The 21044-nt window shown below is 36.8% G+C and overlaps 1 protein-coding gene across 1 annotated transcript in view; it reads right to left on the bottom strand.

Moving 5' to 3' along the window:
• LOC149798128 (uncharacterized) overlaps positions 1-21044 on the bottom strand; it is a 94126-nt gene that overhangs the window by 15196 nt on the left and 57886 nt on the right. Inside the window, exons 7-10 of the mRNA XM_089963218.1 lie at positions 12987-13133; positions 10791-10941; positions 8395-8501; positions 3698-3845 (exon numbers count right to left, since the gene is read on the bottom strand). Of these exons, the coding sequence (XP_089819344.1) occupies positions 3698-3845; positions 8395-8501; positions 10791-10941; positions 12987-13133 (553 nt within the window). The remainder of the gene's footprint in view (positions 1-3697; positions 3846-8394; positions 8502-10790; positions 10942-12986; positions 13134-21044) is intronic.

Consider the following 21044-nt stretch of genomic DNA (forward strand, 5'->3'; position numbering starts at 1 on the left):
CTAATGATGCATATGCAAGCTGGTATCCACTACATATACGGAGTTCTTGGATATATATTTTATAAAAATAATTTTCGCATGATGAAAAAAGAAGAAATATATGATAACAATGCAAGGTTAATTTCTTTCATTTTATTTTCAAACAAGTGTATGTTTATCATTTTCTTTGTACCGTGGGGGGGGGGGCACAAATTCAAAACAATTATTTCCTTTCTAATTTGTACGGAATAATGGAGTAGGTATGATTGACAATACTGATCAGTAATGATATGCTTTCAATTTACAATTTTTCTCTCTCTCTCTCTCTCTCTCTCTCTCTCTCTCTCTCTCTCTCTCTCATGTGTAGTCGAGTGTGTATTATATGCAGCAGTGTTACAATAAGAAGCCTAAAACTGAATATATTTATTATAATATCTAGTGTACAGTGTCACTACTCGTAGAAAAATGTATACATATTCTGTAGAATATTACCTGTATTATTGTTTTATAAATGATTATTGATAATTTGACCAGAAGTCTTAAATTGAAAATGTCATGCAGATGCATACATTTTTGGGTATAAAAAATGTAAATAAATATTTTAATTAAAACAAGCAAGATATATCAGTTTGTGTTTTCTCTCATAAATATGTACGTTATGAAGTATGATTATTTTCTTTCAAAGAATATCAAAATAGTTTGTTTAAATTTGTTTTTTTTCCTAAAACCTATCTTACATAGCATCTACTTTTTTGTTGAAGAAAAAGAACGTACAAACTATTGTTAAGTTTGGCCGAATTGTATTTCGAGTTGGACCAAACTGTATTTGGACCAAATTCACTATAATCTGGCATAAATGATACAACTTTCCCATCCCTCCCCATTTCAATCCCACAGATTAAATCCACTTTTTATCTGGTAAATGTGGTCTTGCAGAAAAAGAAAGAACCAACACAGTGCACTATATTTGCTGTACAAAAGCACCGATCGTACGATATATCATGTAGACATTTACGTGGGGAAATTGAACACTTCAACGGCTAAGTTGAATAGAAGGGATAAATGTACATCATATCCAGTTTTGGCACGCAGATGCTACCAATTGTTTACGGAGATTGCTGAATAATTTTTTCATTTTATAAAGCAGAGTTTTAAGTCTAATTAAACATTTTTATGGTGTGCATACATAATCAATGCATTTTGTTTATAACTATAATAATATCTCACGTTTGTACAATACAGGTGGCCAGTGACTTTGAAGAATGCTGGATGACAGTGGCTGTGATGTAAGTGTGGCTTTATAGTATTCCTAAAGGAAAGCGGAACTGGAGAAAAGCATCACTTTCTGCATGCTGCAAGTGAGTAGTGCTACTGTTTTGAATATGAACCATCCATGAGACTGACTCCCAAGCACAACCATAAGATTACTGATAGATGAGTCTAAGGCTGTGTTCAACTTGCTGCAATACTTCCTTGGATACCAAGTCAATGGGTGAGACTAAGGCTGTGTTCAGCTTGCTGAAATAAAGCCTAGGATACCAAGTCAATAGGTGAGGCCAAGGATGTGTTCAGCTTGCTGTAAGAAATGTTGATACAGCTATTAAAAGACTAAAAGTGCTTAATCTTTTAAGTCCTACAGTCCCAGTTTCATCTATTAAACTTTTTGATGACATTTTAATTGTGTGTGCTGCACTTGTTAATGCGTGATCAGATCCTCTAAGAGATTCAGAAGATGATTAAATAATACAACTTGTGTACCTTGCAAATTTATCATTTATTCAGTGTCAGTGTCCACTAAATTGATACAGGTAAGGTTGTTAATTACCTATGTTAATTATTTATAGCTTTTGTGTCATGGTCAGCTATTCTTAAGCTATAATTATTTGACAGTAGTTTGAGGTCTTGTTATAATACACAATAGTTAACCAGATGTAATCCAACAGCCTCCTACAGAATTGTAAACAAAGGCACATGGTACTATTCTGAATCACCTGTATGTCAACAGGTAATATTCCAAAATGCCTCTTATACTACCATTCTAAGACAGTTATGTTTGCATTGTAGCTTATGACTTACCCTTCCTATGCCAATTATTAATCACCAATGTGTCAACAATTTTAGTCTGCTAGGGTGATTAGTGTAGACACTCACAGGTCCTTGCCTACCTGATTTTTAGAATGTATAAATTTGGAGTCATCTTGAGGAGTGTACATTGTTAATTAAACAGACCTGAGCAATTTATATAAGAATTCTGCATATATAAAAGAAATAATATTTAGATCCTTAATATTTAGGTCCTAATGCAAAACATTTGTTTGCTTTAACCTCTCTGTCCTGTATGTTTTGTAAATTTGTTACTAATAAATTCTGAATGTAAATGATCCCTTATGAAATGGATGCAATCAGTTGTCTCTTTAATGGGTACTTTGTGTGCACTGCTAGGTGTAATTCTCAATTTTGAGAGTCTCTTGAAATAAAACGTTTTCTCCAACCAACAGTTTTATTCTGAAGTGTATTGATATGATCTGCATCCAGGCGTACATACTTCTGACAAATGTTAAAATTTTCATGCAAGATGCTGTCATGACTGCTGTACAGTTTAAAGAGTCACTTGCTAAACTTGTGCTCATTGTTGTTCCTTTAATTTGAAAAAAGTCTTTAAGTTGTGAATTTTCTAAAGCAGTTTTAAACTCTGCCTTTGTCAAATAAAATGGTGCTTTTCTGGCAACAAGCACTACTTCTCTGTCAGCTTTAATTGGTCTGTCATCACTTTGTTGTTTTTTTTATTTAATATTTAAATTGGGTTTTGGTTCAACTTTTCTCTTTGTATCTCTGTCCCACTTAGATTCTTGTCAGTATAACTGACACCAGTATGATTATTTCTCACATCCTGTTAAATTTTTCACAACGAAAGTGCTGACATGACTGCACAAGTGTCCTTTCCCCTCCATACATGTGCACCATCCATTCTCAACAACCCCGTCCATGGTACAAATAACATAAGCTTTGTTTACTTTATTTACTGATTGTGATGAGTACATTTCTCCTTTCATACCTTTATTCCCCAAATTCCACTTATTATGCAGCACTGAATCAACATTTCCACTCTGGAAGTAGCTTAACTATGTAAGCTTTTAAAGTGCTTTATTTTTTTTCCATCTACTGCTTTTGATGAGACTGAACAGTTGTAAATGTCACCGTATATGACATTTGTCTCATCTTGCAAGTCCATTCTTATATCTTGCACAATACACCAGGCATTAAACATCTCACTTCAGACATCAGTGTAAGTTACAGTTTGTTTAATACGGTGCTTTGCAGGAATGTAATGGTAGAGGCAGCAGTGGTTCTCCCAGTGGACTCAATTGAATCAAAGGGCAATAATTGATCAAATCTGTGAATAGCATCTATTTTCAAAGGATGGACTTGGCAATGAACGCCTTGCAGCTGGGAAGTTTTTTTACGAAGTCTATAACAATATCTGAAATGAGAATTAAGACTCTCTCTACATGTCAAGCAAATTTTTTGTACATTTGTATATCAATAAAAAAAATACCACAGTTATAATTAAGTGTTAATTAACACTTGAAAGTGCTGATTAACATCTGAAAATTCCTCATCACTATCCATTTACTGGCATTCAGCTATGCCAGGAAACGAAAGCAAACTTTTTCCGATGTGAGATACCTGACAAAGGATATTTGATATGACTACTCACTCTAAACATCTGTTAATGCTGACAATGAACTTCCCCTTTTTTGTCCAAGAATCCATGATCACAACTGAGCTTGACTCCACGTAGATTTCATTCCCCAACACTGTCTTCAAGCGAAATATGGTTGATGAAATTTCATTTATATCCATAACTGAAATCAAAGAGAACAATGCCATTATGTCATAAAAGCTTATCACATTTCAGCAAAGCCACTTTGTGTCCTAGAGTAGATAAAGTAAGCTCGGATTGAAATCTAACATGGTTGCTATGTACAAGTTGGTGGGATTAAGCTGAAAAAGTGAAAATGGGAACATGGAAACAAGAGATATTATTAACATTTGCTTGAACTAACACCTTTTCAACTTCCCTGATAAAAGTCGATGAGGAACCATAAATGAATACATAGAACACATTTCCTACACCCACGCAGTGTTCTGCAGAGAACATGCCATTGCGTCATAGATACAAAAATATCACAAATGGTGCACCAAAATTCCAGTAGGCTGGTTATTGGTCACAACAAATTTTGGCTGGGATAAAATCAGCAATCGGAGCAAACAAAATTGAGTTTGAACAATGCCTTGGTTTGGTTACTGATAAAAAACTGTGCTAACAGCACTTTTCATAAATTTATTGCTTTCATTTTCTCACAATCACTTGATTAATTATACTCCAATCAAAGTAATGACATCAGGCAATTCAAAGTCACAGATGATCCTAAGCTTTTTTGGACCCTCAAAGACAAAGAAAAGAAAAATCAGTTGAAGATAATAACATAATCGATAACTACAATAATACACCTTACAATCAGGATAAACCAAATGAGAGCAATAGCAAAAGTAAATCAGCTCAAAGGAGAAAGTTCCAAAATAGATGGTTGAAATGTTTTCCATGGATGGCTTATGATGAGTATTCTCTGCATAAAGCATTAAAGGAAGAATTATAATACTGAACAAAACACCAATTTCAGAACTAGTACACACACCTAACATGCAGCAAGAAAAACTAGGTTTTGAATAAATTACAAGTTGACTTACAATTGCAGGTAGTATCTGGTACTGATACAATTCAGTATTATTAGGTGTGCGTTTAATATGTTATATGCAAGTATGGACAATCTGACCCATCCATCATTGTATACTTTGCTCTCTTAAATTCAAGTTGCAGTTAATTTATTGTAGTGTGTGTGTGTGTGTGTGTGATTTGGATAATTAAAGTAGCTTTAATAATTTTCCAGTCATATCGCTATGATATCTGCAGTGTGGCAATTTAGAGTGATGTCTAGCACTGAGGCGTCATGTTCCACCCAGTCACATTAACCTGACACTAGGCCAACCAGTCCTAACACTAACCTCTTAATGCTGAGCACCTAGCGAGGCAGCTGTTATGACCATTTTTATAAGTCTTTGGTATGACTCAGCTGGGATTCTAACCCGCAACCTCAAGATCATTAAAAGTGCATATATATATATATGCACAGTGTGACCCTGCTATAACATGGTAGTTGGGGTCCATAGAACTTGACCATATTACAGACTGAAACATGTTATAATCAACCAAGTAAGTTAGCTGAAGAAAACGATATATTTACCTAAAACATGATGGGCGAGGTAGAGGAGGGGGATAACAGTGGGCACAAAAATATGTGCTTTTGATTAAATGAAGATAAACTAGTCTGAAAGACACTTGTATATTGACAGCTTACATTTGTGTAGTACAATCCATAATCCGTTATGTAATGTACCTGTATACCCTAAATCCATGAATTCTATTACAGATTATAAACTTATATGACTCACATCCCATTATAAAGCACAAGTAACACATATGTATAAAACGTGCTAGTCTTCCTTTTGATCTATATCCTTTTGTCACTTAATAATTCACTACAATTGTCACATGCAGCACAAGGCTATAGCTGTTTACATGCTACATGTACATACACTTAAATTGGCCCCAATTTTGGTCAGCTGGAGACAGCTATCATCTTGCAGAGGCTACCCAGGGGATTAGGCTATTGATAGAGAAATGAAAACCTGAACAAATTAAAAAGTTTAAGAAACATCTTTGCAAGATACCCCATCTTCAATTAATTTGACATCTATATATCTATGATTTCAAAAGATTGGAAATTTCATCTGCATTTTATCCCGGCATTGGTAGCAACCATAGGCATAATTTTTTTTTCCTGTAAAAATGACACAGACATAATCTTGTCACTTTGGAAAAAGCAACAATCTATCAGATTCCCTAGCTTTTATTTAAATTGGGTGCTGACATCCTTTGATGGAAGGCTATCTGCTTCTACTGAAGATTGTAGTTGGCTTTCTTTGATGAAGGGTGCATGTGTTTTTGAAGTTACCACTAAAGGACAGCTTTGGAGGACCAAACAGATGTCTGTTTTTTATTGCAGCAGCAACATCAAAATAATTGTAGAACACTGATTCAGACTGAATTTTTTTTCTTCATTTGCATGGTATTTATACTGAACAATCAGTGCTTTAAAGGTGATCAGTTTTCTGTGAAGATTCAGCAAAACTATTTTTTCTGGGACATTTTAAAAACAAAAGGAATTAGCCACTATTTGGTTGACTGTAGCAGTTACTTTTCCTGCCTTCAAAAGTAGGTTGACTGGAGCTAGTCTTGGTAGCATAGATAGACCAGCAAGTATATCTCCATTTCTGTTTTTTTAAATATTTTTTGGGGTTTTTTTTTACATTTCTGGTGGAGGAATGATGCTGCCTTCCACACATGTATCTGAAATTTTCTCAAAAATGGTCAACAGACAATGAACACACAGGCGTTTTGTTCTGTTCTGATGGATTAGTATAGAAAATAAGAGTGTTCAGCAGGATTTAATTCTGTGAGTAAAAAGAAGTGGAATTTTACTTACCATCCACATACGGAAGTTAGTCAAAATAAATATATTAATTATACAGCATGGCCGATAATATGATACTATTTCGTCTGAGAGATCCATCATCAGATAGTGCTTTGTCCAATTGATCTCCATCACCAGTAATATTGAAGAAAAAAAAACAATGCCGATGTCTCACAGCATACAGTACTCAGGCCAGATGTCAAAATAAGCAGATTACGATATAATGCACTGTTAAGTTGGTTAGTCAATATGAATAATGAATAATTTTATTTAACAATATATAAATTCCAGTGCATTTTGTATCAAGTTTTAGGCTTTCTTTCATGATGCCTCTGAATTTCTTCATTCCAAACCCAAGTTGTAAATACAAGTTTTAACAGCCAACAATGTCTGGAGAAAAAAATTCACAAGATGGTATATTTTGTTGCCAGTAAGGAAAATAAATCACAATTTGTGGCACTGGTGAAGCCTAGCGTGATCCCTGAATAAACATTATATGTTATTTTTCGTACTTTTAAGAAGAAAACACTTTTTTGTGTGAGATAAATACATGTATATGAAATTACAGGCCATGATCAACTTATATTAGAATTCATAGAAAATTTCTTCCCCAAAAATGATAACAAACTTTATACATGTAACTTTTTTTACTTTTAAGAAAGAAAACAAGTTTATGTATGAGAAAAGTACATGTTTATGAAATGATGGGAGCTATGTACTGTGTAATATATATATATATATATATATATATATATATATATATATATATATATATATATATATATATATATATATATATATATTAGTTCAGTTGATTTTATATTTGTCTTTAAACTGTATATGGTGTCTGTTGAATGATCATTGATTAGAATCCTGTCAAGCAGGCCCTGAAAATCATCCATCATTCAGCACAGTGTACAGATTAAAGATAAATGAAAATCATCCATCATTCAGCACAGTGTACAGATTAAAGGTAAATGAAAATCATCCATCATTCAGCACAGTGTACAGATTAAAGATAAATGAAAATCATCCATCATTCAGCACAGTGTACAGATTAAAGGTAAATGAAAATCATCCATCATTCAGCACAGTGTACAGATTAAAGGTAAATGAAAATCATCCATCATTCAGCACAGTGTACAGATTAAAGGTAAATGAAAACTAACAAAGTATGCTGGTATATTCTTATTTGTTACTAGCACATGTACTTCAGCAGATAAAAATATACTGAAAAGATTGAAAGTTTTACTATTGACCCCAAATTTTTTAAATGACCCCATTATCGGGCCCCATTGGGGTCATTTGCTGGCACTAATTTGTGGAAAACATAATTAAAATCAATCAAGCATAGAATATCGGTCACAACTTGCTTTTGGTGGAAGAGTACTCCACTCACTAAGAGCTGTCCGCAAGAAACCAACCTGAACACAAAACATTACCAGTCACAAAAGAGTAAAAATCCAGGTCACAAGCTTTTCTTGAGTGAAGAGTTTTGCACTCTCCAACAGAAACATAAAGTGTTCTCCAATCAGAACAAGATGACAAAGCTCAGAGTTGACAAAGTTGACAAAGTTTAGAGTTGACAAATTTTGGTGTTGACAAAGTTTAGAGTTGTCAAAACAGAATCTTGTTCAACTGACTCTTACATTTGATGAGGGCAAGGATTCTGTTTTTGATATGCAAGTTCATTAACAAAATAATAAATGTTAAAGTATTTTAAAAAGGATTGACTGCTACATTTTCTCAAAGTCAAGAAATTTTCTTGTCAACACTGTTATCTAAAACTAGTGTTACAGTGAGTGAAGGTGACACTTACTTTTTGAGTGACTTAAGGCTACAGCATCCAAATCCTCCATGACAAGAAACAAATATGGTGATTTTCCTCTTGTTTCACTAGACATAATGCCTGTGATAAGGGAAAACCTAAAATGATAATTATTTTTACATGAGCAATAATTTCCAAGCTTATCCCTCTTTATCAAAACTTTAATACCATTACATACATACATAGGTACATACATTCATACATACATACATACATACATACAGACACACATACATACATACATACATGCATGCATGCATGCATGCATGCATGCATACATACATACATACATACATACATACATACATACATACATACATACATTCATACATACGTACATACATACATACATGCATACATACATACATACGTACATACATACATAGGTACATACATACATACATACATACGTACATACATACATACATACATACATACATATATATGGCTTTTGGTTGGCAAATCTATTACAATAGACAACATAAAATATAATTGTTTCTACTATTAACAATTAGCTCACAAACTGGTTAGCTTACGTGACAGACTTTGTTAACAAGTTGGGGGATGCCTATCATTATTCCAGGCATTGTTAAAATAATTTTGCTAAAATTATGTTAAAGTTTTGGATGGATTCATTTCATGTATGTGTTTATTAATTAAGGATTATCACCGCAAGTAAGTTGAGAGCTGAACTGACTTTGATATCAACTAATGCACACAATACCATGCATGCTCACTTATAAGTTGGATTCAAACTGCGAACAACAAACATCCTAAAATGCTAAAGCATAATGCACCTGTCTATCAGGGTCTCTGTTTTTGTTCTACTAAATAGTCCTATCACATTGCACAGACCAAGATCTGCTGGTGCATTATGCGATGGCAGATCTGGGTCTGTGCAGTCTGTAGTTGGACTTGTCTTATAAGAGAGTATATATACTACATTTCTTTTACCATAACTAAGAACTATGACAAAGAGTAGGATTTACTGTGTTTGCAAAATAAACATACCCGCACTGCAGACCCAAAGGTTAAAGTCTAAATAAGATCAATAACTGATTTTGTTTTTTGTTGGATTTAGCAGGACTTTTAACACATTTTTTGCTATACCATGCTAAGGAATAGATGCCAAGTACCGTTCCCAAGGATACACCACAGTAGGTGGCTCAGGCACACATTAGCAGTAACTAAATCAATGATCCCCAGATTAGAAGACTGATGCTCTACCAACACTAACGTGACTCCCTTCAAAACATTTAAAAATTTGAAAAACTGCAAGGAAATCAATTCATGTTATCTATCATTATATGTATAACAACATGCATAGCAAATTTCATTTGTTGACCAGAAGTTTTTTTTCCTAATTAATCTAACAAAATTTTATTTTAAAAAACCAAAGTCTCAAAAGTCAAGCAGTAATTTGTTCATATAACAATGATGCCCTGCACGTTACCTTACTGATCTAAATGCAAGACCTTACCCAAGGTGTGAGATCAACCAACAGACAATGCAAGACCTTACCCAAAGTGTGAGATCAACCGACAGACAGACAGACAGATACAGGTAACTCAGTTTGTCCCATCGCTGTCATACAAATTTGTAAAAAAAAATGCTGTAATAGCTTAACAACTAATTAGGTTATCTAAAAATGCATACAAATATGACTTTTAAAATTCATTTGTCAACAAAAAGCATTTTTCTGCAATCTTCCTATTGTGGTGACAGGAATTGACAGATAGTTGTAAAGTCAGACAAGATCAAATCAAGATACCCCACTGCAGCAGTGGCCTTTGAAAATACAAAAGACCCCATTTCTGTCAAACCCACCATTTATTTAGCCATCTAAAAGACTTAAACACTGAGTCTGAATTGAGTTTAATCTAGTGTAAGGCAGTGTTTCCCTTTACCCTCATCTGCACTTCTAAGACCCCCAAATTTTTTATTTGACCCCCAGTTTTGATACCAAAGTTTTTTACTCATTCTGACCACCAGCTTTGACACCAAAGAATTTTTTGGCTCTAAGTCTTGCACCACTAGGGGATACACTGGTGTAGACAGACAAAAAGATGGATAGACACACACAGGAACGACTTAGCAATAACCATGTCATGCTTTAGAGAAGGCAAATGAGACAAAAAATGCACTAGGATCTGTGTGAATGGGTTTACATAAAAGAAGAAAAGACTGGGGGGAGGAGGGGTTTAGAAAGCACAAATACATATGATTCTTTTTGTGAGTATAAAATTGTATTATTTTGAAGATAATGGCATTTTTGTAAATAATTCCTGGATGTTCTTCTGAAGAGACAAAGAGTCCTACAGTCCCCACTGAAGGATGAATTTACTATGCCATGAATGATAATAAATTAATGATTAACACTGCTATACCTGTTGTCACTAAACAATATCTTGCCATCCAGACTGTGCTGCGAGACCCATTCATTGTCCTTCTGGAACTCTGACATAGTCAGGGACAACTCCTGATCAAGTGCTCGGCTCACTGGCCGACATACCGCAACCATCCACACATTCTTTCCACCTACAAACAAAGGTATAAACTGAGGTTGTATGGTTCATGATTTTATGAATTATTGCTTTTAAAATATTTTACCCTTCTGAGGCAAAAATAGAGTTGTCACCAAGTGTGTATCTTAAAATTTAATTTATTATTAACAAATAATTTCTTTACAGCTATACCATGTACCAAACTACTAACAATGTAGACTCATCCTGCTGTCAAATAATGCATCAGCAGATCTGGGCCTCTGTTGTTCAATTTGTACATGATTTTAAAAGTCTCATTGAACCAGCCATCTCATGGGGCTCGATGGTAAATGAGTTTTACTAGGAATGCCCTAACAAGACTTTCCAAAAATATGAAAAAAGAATTTGACTGGCTGATGAGATAAGGTTACATATATATCACTGTGATGTCATGTCATGTTTCACATAAACATGGAACATTCACTTGCTGATTAAGAAATACCTCTTGCATCAGCATTTTTAAACATCATTTTCTGGCAAAATAAACAGCAGCATACCGGTAGGCCTAGATCTGCATTATGTGACAGTTGGCTGTGTAGGCCCACATCTGTCAATGCATTATGTGACAGCTGGCTGTGTAGGCCCAGGTCTGTCAATGGATTATGTGACAGCAGGCTGAATCTACAATGTTAGCAGTTTGGTGCATGCTGTAACACTTGGTCAGGGTCTGCACTATTCACTCAAAGTCACCAACAGAAGCAGTTTTAGTTAAAATTTGTTTAAGTGAAACTACAAAAACACTTCTGACCATCAGAAATGATCTAGCCATATTTCTGAAATCATTTAATCTTTAAGCTTACAATCATAGAAATTTGTTTGAACTATTGCAGAAATAAATCTGGATCACTTCTGATAATCAGAAATGTTTCTGTAGTAAGTTCTTTCTATCGGTAACAGCAAAAATGAAGCATTTTGCCAGGATTTCATATGGCAGAGACCTCGCATGGCCATGTAAGAATCTGGTAAAACAGGACTGATGAATTTGTGTGAATAGTGCAGGCTCTAACCTAGTGATACATTATGCCTGGTATAAAAAAAATCCATTTATGTTTTATGGATTTTATTTAATTTTATTCTCATTAGGACACTGAGTCCACTTACTTAGCAGATTTTCTGTTTGTAATGATTCCATCTTGAAATCTGCAAGCTAAAGAGATGAAAAATAGTGTTAATGAACGTAAGGAGGAAAAAGTGGACAAGAGTAAAGAAACTATCAGCTTAATCTCCTTATCGGATTTCAATATTCAACTTCGATATTCGAAACCAGGGCATCTTCAATAGCATGCCATAAAATCTGATCTCAGCTTTCATGAAAAAAATGATACCTTTGTTCTAAATAGTTACTCGATTGCCAAAACAACTGTCAAGTTCATTTTCACAAGTATTTACAGATGGATGTTAGGCTGAGCAGCTGGAGATTCACAAAATAACACAGATCCTAAAGTATAGGATAATTAAACCCATTCACACAGATCCTAGTGCATGGGATAATTCAACCCATCAACACAGATCTACAGCAGGGGATAATTAAACCCATAAACACAGATCCTACAGCAGGGGATAATTCAACCCATTAACACAGATCCTACAGCAGGGGATAATTCAACCCATTAACACAGATCCTACAGCAGGGGATAATTCAACCCATTAACACAGATCCTACAGCAGGGGATAATTCAACCCATTAACACAGATCCTATGGCAGGGGATAATTCAACCCATTAACACAGATCCTACAGCAGGGGATAATTCAACCCATTGACACAAATCCTACAGCTGGGGATAATGCAACCAATTAACACAGATTCTACAGCAGGGGATAATTCAACCCATTAACACAGATCCTACAGCAGGGGATAATTCAACCCAATAACAGATCCTACAGCAGGGGATAATTCAACCCATTAACATGCATATGAGCATGGCTTATCTGATGATCTTAATGGCAAAAGTATGAAACTGTGAATTGAGAACACAAGACTGTAAAAATCAAAATAATGACTGAGCTGTTTGTATATAAAAGTTTCTTAGCATTATTACCATCAGATGATTCGTCTGAGTGCTCAGAGTCCTCTAGCAAACTGGCAGTGATATGTAACATCTTGTAATTCACCTGCTCCTTATCATTCTTCCAACTACTGGCAAACCGCGCATAGAATGTCCGATTCTGGCCCTGCATTGTGTTGACTGGAAGTAAAAGTTTTAAAAAAATAATACTGAATGAGGGTGTAAAAGGAGAGTTCTCAAATACATGCCTTGCACCATTCATATCCCATATTCAAATGATGAGTCATGAAAATCAAAATAATGGTGATTATTCATGAGCATGTTGCTTTGTGGGTTTTGTATCCAAAAAAAAGACAAATCAACAATTTTTCTTTCTGAATTTTTCCATTTTACTCAGAAGACATTTTAATATTTTGATAGTACAAATTTCAAGACATGAAATGAAAGATAATGATTAAATTATAACAACTGAAACATTAGGAATATCAGCCTACTACCTCCCAAATCCAGCCATACTAAAAGACGAAAATTACTCTTTTCTGTCTAAATCCTATGGACAAAGGGCAATAATTCTTGCACATTACTCCCCTTGCCACCATTAGGTGTCACCAGTTTTAAAGCTAAGCAAATAACTAAGATGCTTGCCAAATGGCATGGTTAGGAGGATCTTCAAGTAATGTGATTGGGTGTGTATTCTGTGAGAAACATAATTTACATCTAAAATTTGCTTTCTCATTTGAATGCACTCCTCCCTGATCATGTTAAGAACAGGAGATCAGGAAATAGGAGGAGGGAATGTTGAACATCCTACCTATACCTCAGTTATCCTTCTCAAGAAAAAAGACTGAATTCCCTATGTGAATGATAACCCACTCTCCTACTTAAACTATTAAAGCATATGGTCCTGTGACCCATGACCTATGACCCATGACTGCTCCATCTGATTAAGATGATTAATGAAATCATTATACAATTTAAAAAAATCACTGGCAATCTATCAAAGCTAGGAAGCTGTGTTGGTTATATTGGATCTGGTGGTCATCTCGGCTGTGGCCACAGGACCCACCAGATTCAGGTGGAACTAAATCCCCAAGATAGAATTTCAAGAAGGATGACTGCATGTGAGCGAACAGTTTCTGTGATGTCTTAGATCAAAAAGATGTGTTTGAACATGAGACTCGCAAAGATCGTTATAATTTCATGAGTAGAAATCCTCATAAGGCAACTAATTATTCAGATGTCTGAGTACACTAAATGTATAAGCCACTTAAGACATGAAGATATGACTTGAGATGTGATATCCCGCTTTCCCACTTTCATGGCGAGAAAGAGTCATTTTAAGTTATCCCCAACTTGCCTCTGTGCATTTCAAGTAGTGCTTGAGGGTGAGGACAGTGTTTATATCTGTTCAGTTTGGGGGTCGGCTTATAAGTGAGCATATACGGTAGTGCTTGAGGGTGAGGACAGGACCCTGTATGGCTGCTGCTTCTGACTTACCTATCAACAAGACAGAACATGTGATGACTCTCCGATTGCCCACTGATGGTAACTGGTTCTTGACTACACAACCTGGTTGTATCACAAGGATCACTTAACCATGCAATCTGAACTAAAGATAATTCAGGTAGACTCAAAGTGCAAATAAATCACTCACCCTGCATGCTGAATCTAAATTTATCAGGAAAGCAAATTTTAAAGTAACTTGTGTTTCTCTGAGAATACTTACATAATCATTAACATTAGTGAAATAAGTCTGCTACCTCGCAAATCTAGACTTACTAAAAGTTAAAAAAATGTCTTTTCCTGTCTACCTCATCTAAACAAGGAGCAATACCTCTTGCCCACTACCTCCTCTGCTACCACCAGAAGTTACTAGTTTTTAAGCTGAGCAAAATCATAATGAAGAAACTCACATGATGTGGTGGTTGGGAGGTTTTATAAGTAATGTGATTGGGTAAGTATCTTTCTCCTTCAAAAACATTCCCCAATCACATTAACATTAGGAGAATAGTTCATTGAAGGATGGAATGCTGAGCATTCAACCACTACCTCAGGTATCTTTCTAGGGAATGATGGCTGGATTCCCCATTCTAACAATAACCCATTTTCCTAATTACATAAGCAATACAGCCTAGGATCACTTGATCTGAGACCCCTACATATGGTTAAAATGATAATTATTGAAATCTTCTGACCTAGTAAATTTCACTGGTGAATAAAGCAAAGCTGAAAGGCTGTGTTGATTGTTTTAATTGGGTCTAGTAGTCATCTGGGCTACTGCCACTGGACCTACCATTTTCAAAGTTTGCCTCTGTAAAGCTAAATCTCTGAGATAAAATCTTGAGAAAGTTGTCTCTGCATGCCAGCCAACAGTTTCTACTATATCTCAGATTGAAATGTTATGTTTGAATGTGAGGCTTGCAGATACTGCTCTACTGTCATGAGTGGTACTCTTTACTAGGTGACAATGACCTTGTGAGACTACCGAGTATGCTGAGCATATAATCCATTTCAAGCATGAAGCAAGGGCTTGAAAGGTGACATCCTGTTGCCTGACTTTTACTGGAAGAAAGAGGAGCTCACACCTGCCACAACTTGTTCATTTCAAGTAGTGCTCGAGTTCCTGAGCAGAATCACTGCTCTTGACCTGTCTATAGAACAGTGAGTAAATGAGGATTCTTCGATTGCCCACAGATAGTAACCTATTTTTGGCTAAAAGCCTGATTGTGTCAAGTATACCACCGAACCATCTGGTCTGAACTGAAGATAGTTCAGGATGATGGAAAGGGCATGTAACTCACTCACCCTGCATGCTGAAAGTTATCAGGAAACATGTTTTGAATGATACTAGCTTTAGCAAAGTGTGGGCTAAAGGCTCAAATTTATTTTAACTGAGCCATGTTAAAATCCATGAGATTCTATTCTGTGTGAAGTGTTTTGGTGAAATGAGATCAAAAGTGGTTAAAAGATCCAACAGATCTTTATCACCTCCAATATCACAACTACCATGATGCTGGAATTTGTCTTATATCATGGAGCAACAGTCTCTGATAATAATTGGGGCCAACAGTTTCTCTTCAAAGACCCCAAGAAAAAATTCAGCCAGTTGTTCTGAGGCACTCAGAGGGACAATCTTATTGATATGCCACCAGTCCCTACCTTGTAAGCCTTCAGAGTGGAGGGCCTTCCTGCTCTCAAAATTCTCTCCACAACTGAAGGTTTAAATTGTTTGTCTCGCAAAGCTGTCCAGACAAGAGCCAAGCATAAAGAGGAAGATGGTCTGGGCAGGGATGGAACACCCATGACCATGGTTGCTTGGGAAGATTCAGGTTGGCAGATCGTGGGCAGATCTATCGCTAGACCATGTGGATTGAAGACCCAGGACATGTCCCATCTCAGAGGGGCTATCAGAAATATTCTTGCATTTCTGAACTATGTGAGGGTAGGAAAATTCACACAACCCTCCCAAGTGATTGACAAGAGTGTCAAAAGCCCAAGCTTCTGGGTCTGAAACTGGAGAGAAAAAAGGTGGTCAACTTGGAATTCTGCCATGTTGCAAAGAGATCAATCATCAGATGTCCACAAGAGACCATTCCATGTGAATGACTTGACCTATCCTGGATAGTGTTGGCAAATCCATTGAATCTGCCAGGAAGGTGTCTGATTTGTTTGTTGATATGGAAGGTATTGCAACAATGAAGAAACTGCCAAATGAGAAGACACAGGTCAGGTGATCTGGCTCCCCTGTTTGATGAAGTAGGTCAAAACCGCAGAGTTGTTGGACATAACGAGGACCATGACTGCCTAAGAGTTGATCCTTCCAGAGATGAAAGGCACTGATGACAGCCTTCATTTCTAAAAACTGAGGTGAAGAGGCCGCCCTCCTGACTCCCATGTGCTGATGACAGCAAAAGGTGGGCACCACAACCGTATGTACTGTTGACAGTACAAACTATTATTTCCTCTTGGAGCTTCTTCAGTAGGATCCCCATGGTCAGCCAACCTGGCTTGCACCACTGATGCAGGAATGATTGTATCTTGGCATGATCAAGACTGTGAAAAGAGGTGCCATTGTGCTAGCAACGTCATTTGTAAGGGGCATATAAATAGAAGGCAGAGCTGGATCAACGAATAAGCCATAGAGTTGCAAGAAGTCTCTTGTTGAAATCCAAGTCCTGTTGGAAACAGACAAGATGAGTGCAACAATCCCTTGATCAAGCAAACACGAGGAAGTCATACAAAGATTCAGGTTGGTAATAAACTCCATACACAGAAGGACATAAAGCTGGGATGGGTGATAGGTTGGACTTTTTCCAAGTTCACTAGGAAGCCTAGATGTTCTAAAAGTGAGAAGAGGTCATTTCTGCCTTGGAATAGAATAGAACTTATTGTATGTTTTTGGAGGATGTCAATCAGAACAGGGTGACAATGCAATCCATAACCTTCATCAAAACCCAAGGGCATATGCTGAGGCAAAAGGGTAGGACTTCAAACCAATAAACCATGTCATGGTAAGCAAAACAGAAATCTCCTTGACACTGGGTGGATAGGGATGTAAAAATATTCATATTCTAGACTGATGAAATACTCATCCCATCTTGAATTTCGGTGGGTGAGGTGACTCAGATCAATGTGCAGCCTCACCTTGAAAATTTATCTTCCAAATAAGAAAAAGTCTGGAATAAAACTGATGCAATTGTTTATTGATGACAGTAACTCGGACTGTAGAAAGGCATCTTTAACCCAATTTGACAGTAAATTCATGAAAAGTGAAAGGACGAAAGGGGAGGGAGTTGGATAATTGAAATAAAAAGCTCTTCCTGAAATAACCTGACCGCCCAATTTTTTTGAGGGTATAGAGTGATCTAGTTTGTGTGAAACTGCAGGAGGTGGCCAACCACATGTTGGCTGTCTGGGGGAGGTGGTGAGGAAAGGTCACTGTTGAGAGTTAGAAGGCTTGACAGCACAGAAACTTGGTTTCTTACTGCCTCTGCATATTTACCACCTAGCTTGTTTAGAATTTTGTCTCCTGGCATTAGGCTGGGGTCTAAATTGCACATTTGACTGAAAAGATCCTTTGTTCCAAGTCCACTTATCCTTCCACAGAAACACCAGTGTGGGTTGAGCAATGAGTTGGACAGGTAGTTCTTGAGGTGTCTGCCTCCGAACATCTTAAATGTTTCCTCCAAGAGTAATGGTGACCCAAACCGGGTCATCCATAAAGCCAGGGTATGATAAGGATTGAGTGACATGGACCACAGAAATGCATCATATCAGGTCTAAGTTGGCCGAAGCAGTCAATACAATGGCCAAGGAATGGTGAGCTGCTTGGTTAGTGACTATCAATCCTGACCACTGTCTCCCAGGCATAGTTACTGCTGAATGTCTCTGACTTGTAAAATTGCCAATGAAGCCAAATATCAAATGGAACACATATGGACTACATTCCAGACTAGCTCTGACATGGCATGAAACACATCTTTTTATCCACTTTATTAAACAGTGGTGTGGGACATGTGAACTGCTACTAGATTTTTGTAAAGGGCTGGGAGATCTGTACTAAAGGCATCTGAGTGAGTTTTGTATCAGTGAGATGAGTATATCGCTGGTACCTGGCTTTCTGAAGAGAAAGCCTTAGAATTCCCTGGGTCACCCATTCTACCCAACAACAGGTCAATGATCTCCTTAATTTTAGCCAATTGGGGAAGGAACTGAAAGGATGGCACCCCTTCCTCCTCATTGAAATCTACCAATTCTTTAAGCTGATAGTCTTGAGCAGTGGAAGGGGCATTCTGAAGTTGCCAACACCCTATAAATTTCAACTGCAGCCTTGAAGCTAAATTCAGTCCATTCCCTCGTCAGATCTGAGTACAGCTGATTTATAGGAGCTTTGTCACACTGAATGTCGATTCCTACTCTGGTTCCACTTGCAGCTCTGGATAAGCCATACCAGGTAGCATTGATGATTCAATTCTGTTCTCATTGAAAATTCCACTTACTCTCTCATGTGGATAAGCAGTGAACATAGGGATGTCTGGCACTGCCAGGACAGCTGGCTGGTTTGCCAGGCATATGATGAGCTTGGATGCTTGTGATAAAGAAGACAGCCTGGCTATCATCGATACCAGCTGCTCCAGGAACCTGGCTGGATGAAAAGATTTCTTATTGAAATCTCTGTCAAAGTAAGGGTATGTCACTGATGGTACAGCTAAACAGAAAAATCTCACTAAATTCCCATAAAACCTAGCTGGTCAGACCATTTTATCAAAAACCGAAAAAGTCCCCATTCTGAGCCAGTTTGAAAGCGAATTACAGCGAGGCTGTATTATGAAATGGATTCAATGGCTCCAGTATATAAAAAAAAACATGCGCCCTGACTTATGCCCATTAGACAACCTAAAATTATGGGGACAACCCCTCCAAATGTGTCAGAAATTGCAAGCAATGAACTTTACATTGAAAAGGGAATGCATTGTCCCCAAGAAAACTTGCAATTGAGGTCGACTCTGGATGTATACTGAGTATATCCATGTTATCTTTCCTCTACATATTTTGTCTTTTCTTCCCTTTGACACCATCTGGACTTTTGCTTTGAACTTTTGCATTTCATAAGTTTAGTTGATATTTCTAATGAAATGACACAAGAAGAGGAAACAAGGCATACATTAGCAATTCAGCATGTTACTAACTCATTAATAATCTAGACCCAACTTTTTCTGTCCATGTATTACACATGCTGCATGGTACAGACAATGTACACTTATTACATACAAGAGACATGCTTGTCTTCCTTTGCTTTGAACTTTGTGTATTTTTTGTGCATTTAGTTGACAAGAAGAGAAAACAAAGAATAAATTAGCAATTCAGCATGTTACTAACTCATTAATAACACCCCTATTGCTAACAGAATAAGCAAAAATAGTGTAGTAATAACTTCTAAATGACAATATGATTTTAACAACAGCATCTTGTGACATGGCCTTAAATAGACAAATTCTGTAAAGGTTACAAAGTCACTCAAATGTGGAAAAACATTTAAAAATACAATCTGCAGAAGAATGATTGTCCAAAACAATAAATCCAAATTTACACTGGATGGTCAAATTTGAACACTAAGATGGCTTGGATTCTAGGAGGTATAATGTATGTGTTATGTGTGAAATGGATCAAGGGATCTATTTGTAAGATTCATGTAATTATTACTGTATATAGAAAGAGCATGGAAAGATAAAAAGATCTCTCATTAAGTTATTATCATTGTAGAAAGATGATCAATTGGACTGGTTAGATGGATGGGTCTTTCAGTAAGATCCACTGAGACAGCAGGACTGGCTGGAGAGTTTTCTTGCCTAGTTAGATGGATGGGTCTTTCAGTAAGATACCCTGAGACAGCAGGACTGGCTGGATAGCTTTCTTGCCTGGTTAGATGGATGGGTCTTTCAGTAAGATCCACTGAGGCAGCAGGACTTGCTGGATAGTTTTCATGCCTAGTTAGATGGATGGGTCTTTCAGTAAGATCCACTGAGACAGGAGGACTGGCTGGAGAGTTTTCTTGCCTGGTTAGATGGATGGGTCTTTCAGTAAGATACCCTGAGACAGCAGGACTGGCTGGATAGCTTTCTTGCCTGGTTAGATGGATGGGTCTTTCAGTAAGATACCCTGACTGAGATGGCTGGACTGGCTGGATAATTTTCTTGCTTGGTTTGATGATCTTGGATGGCTCTGGAAGATGATACAGTAGTATTTGATGGATCAAATTATCTGTTAAATACCCAATGCACCCAGAATTACAGGCCCAAGGGTCATGCTCATGCATGCTGGAGGGGCCTTATGCCACAAAGGCTCGCTAAAAATGGGAGTACACTCACCCAACATATCGTAATTACCTGTGGGAATATTACAATTCTGTGTCAGTCACCCTCTTTCTTTGCCAAGGTAGAATTTTGCAAAAACTGTATTCCATACTCTCAAATCATATGGTACACACACTGCATGGTACAAAGTATATGTTGTACACAAAAGGCAAACTCATTTATGTCTTCCTTGGACCTGAACTTGTTGTATTTATTGCCTTTCTTTGACAGGCTTTAT

The sequence above is a fragment of the Sinohyriopsis cumingii genome, chromosome 6 (assembly GCF_028554795.1).
Source record: "Sinohyriopsis cumingii isolate HCF-2022 chromosome 6, ASM2855479v2, whole genome shotgun sequence".
Lineage (NCBI taxonomy): Eukaryota > Metazoa > Mollusca > Bivalvia > Unionida > Unionidae > Sinohyriopsis > Sinohyriopsis cumingii.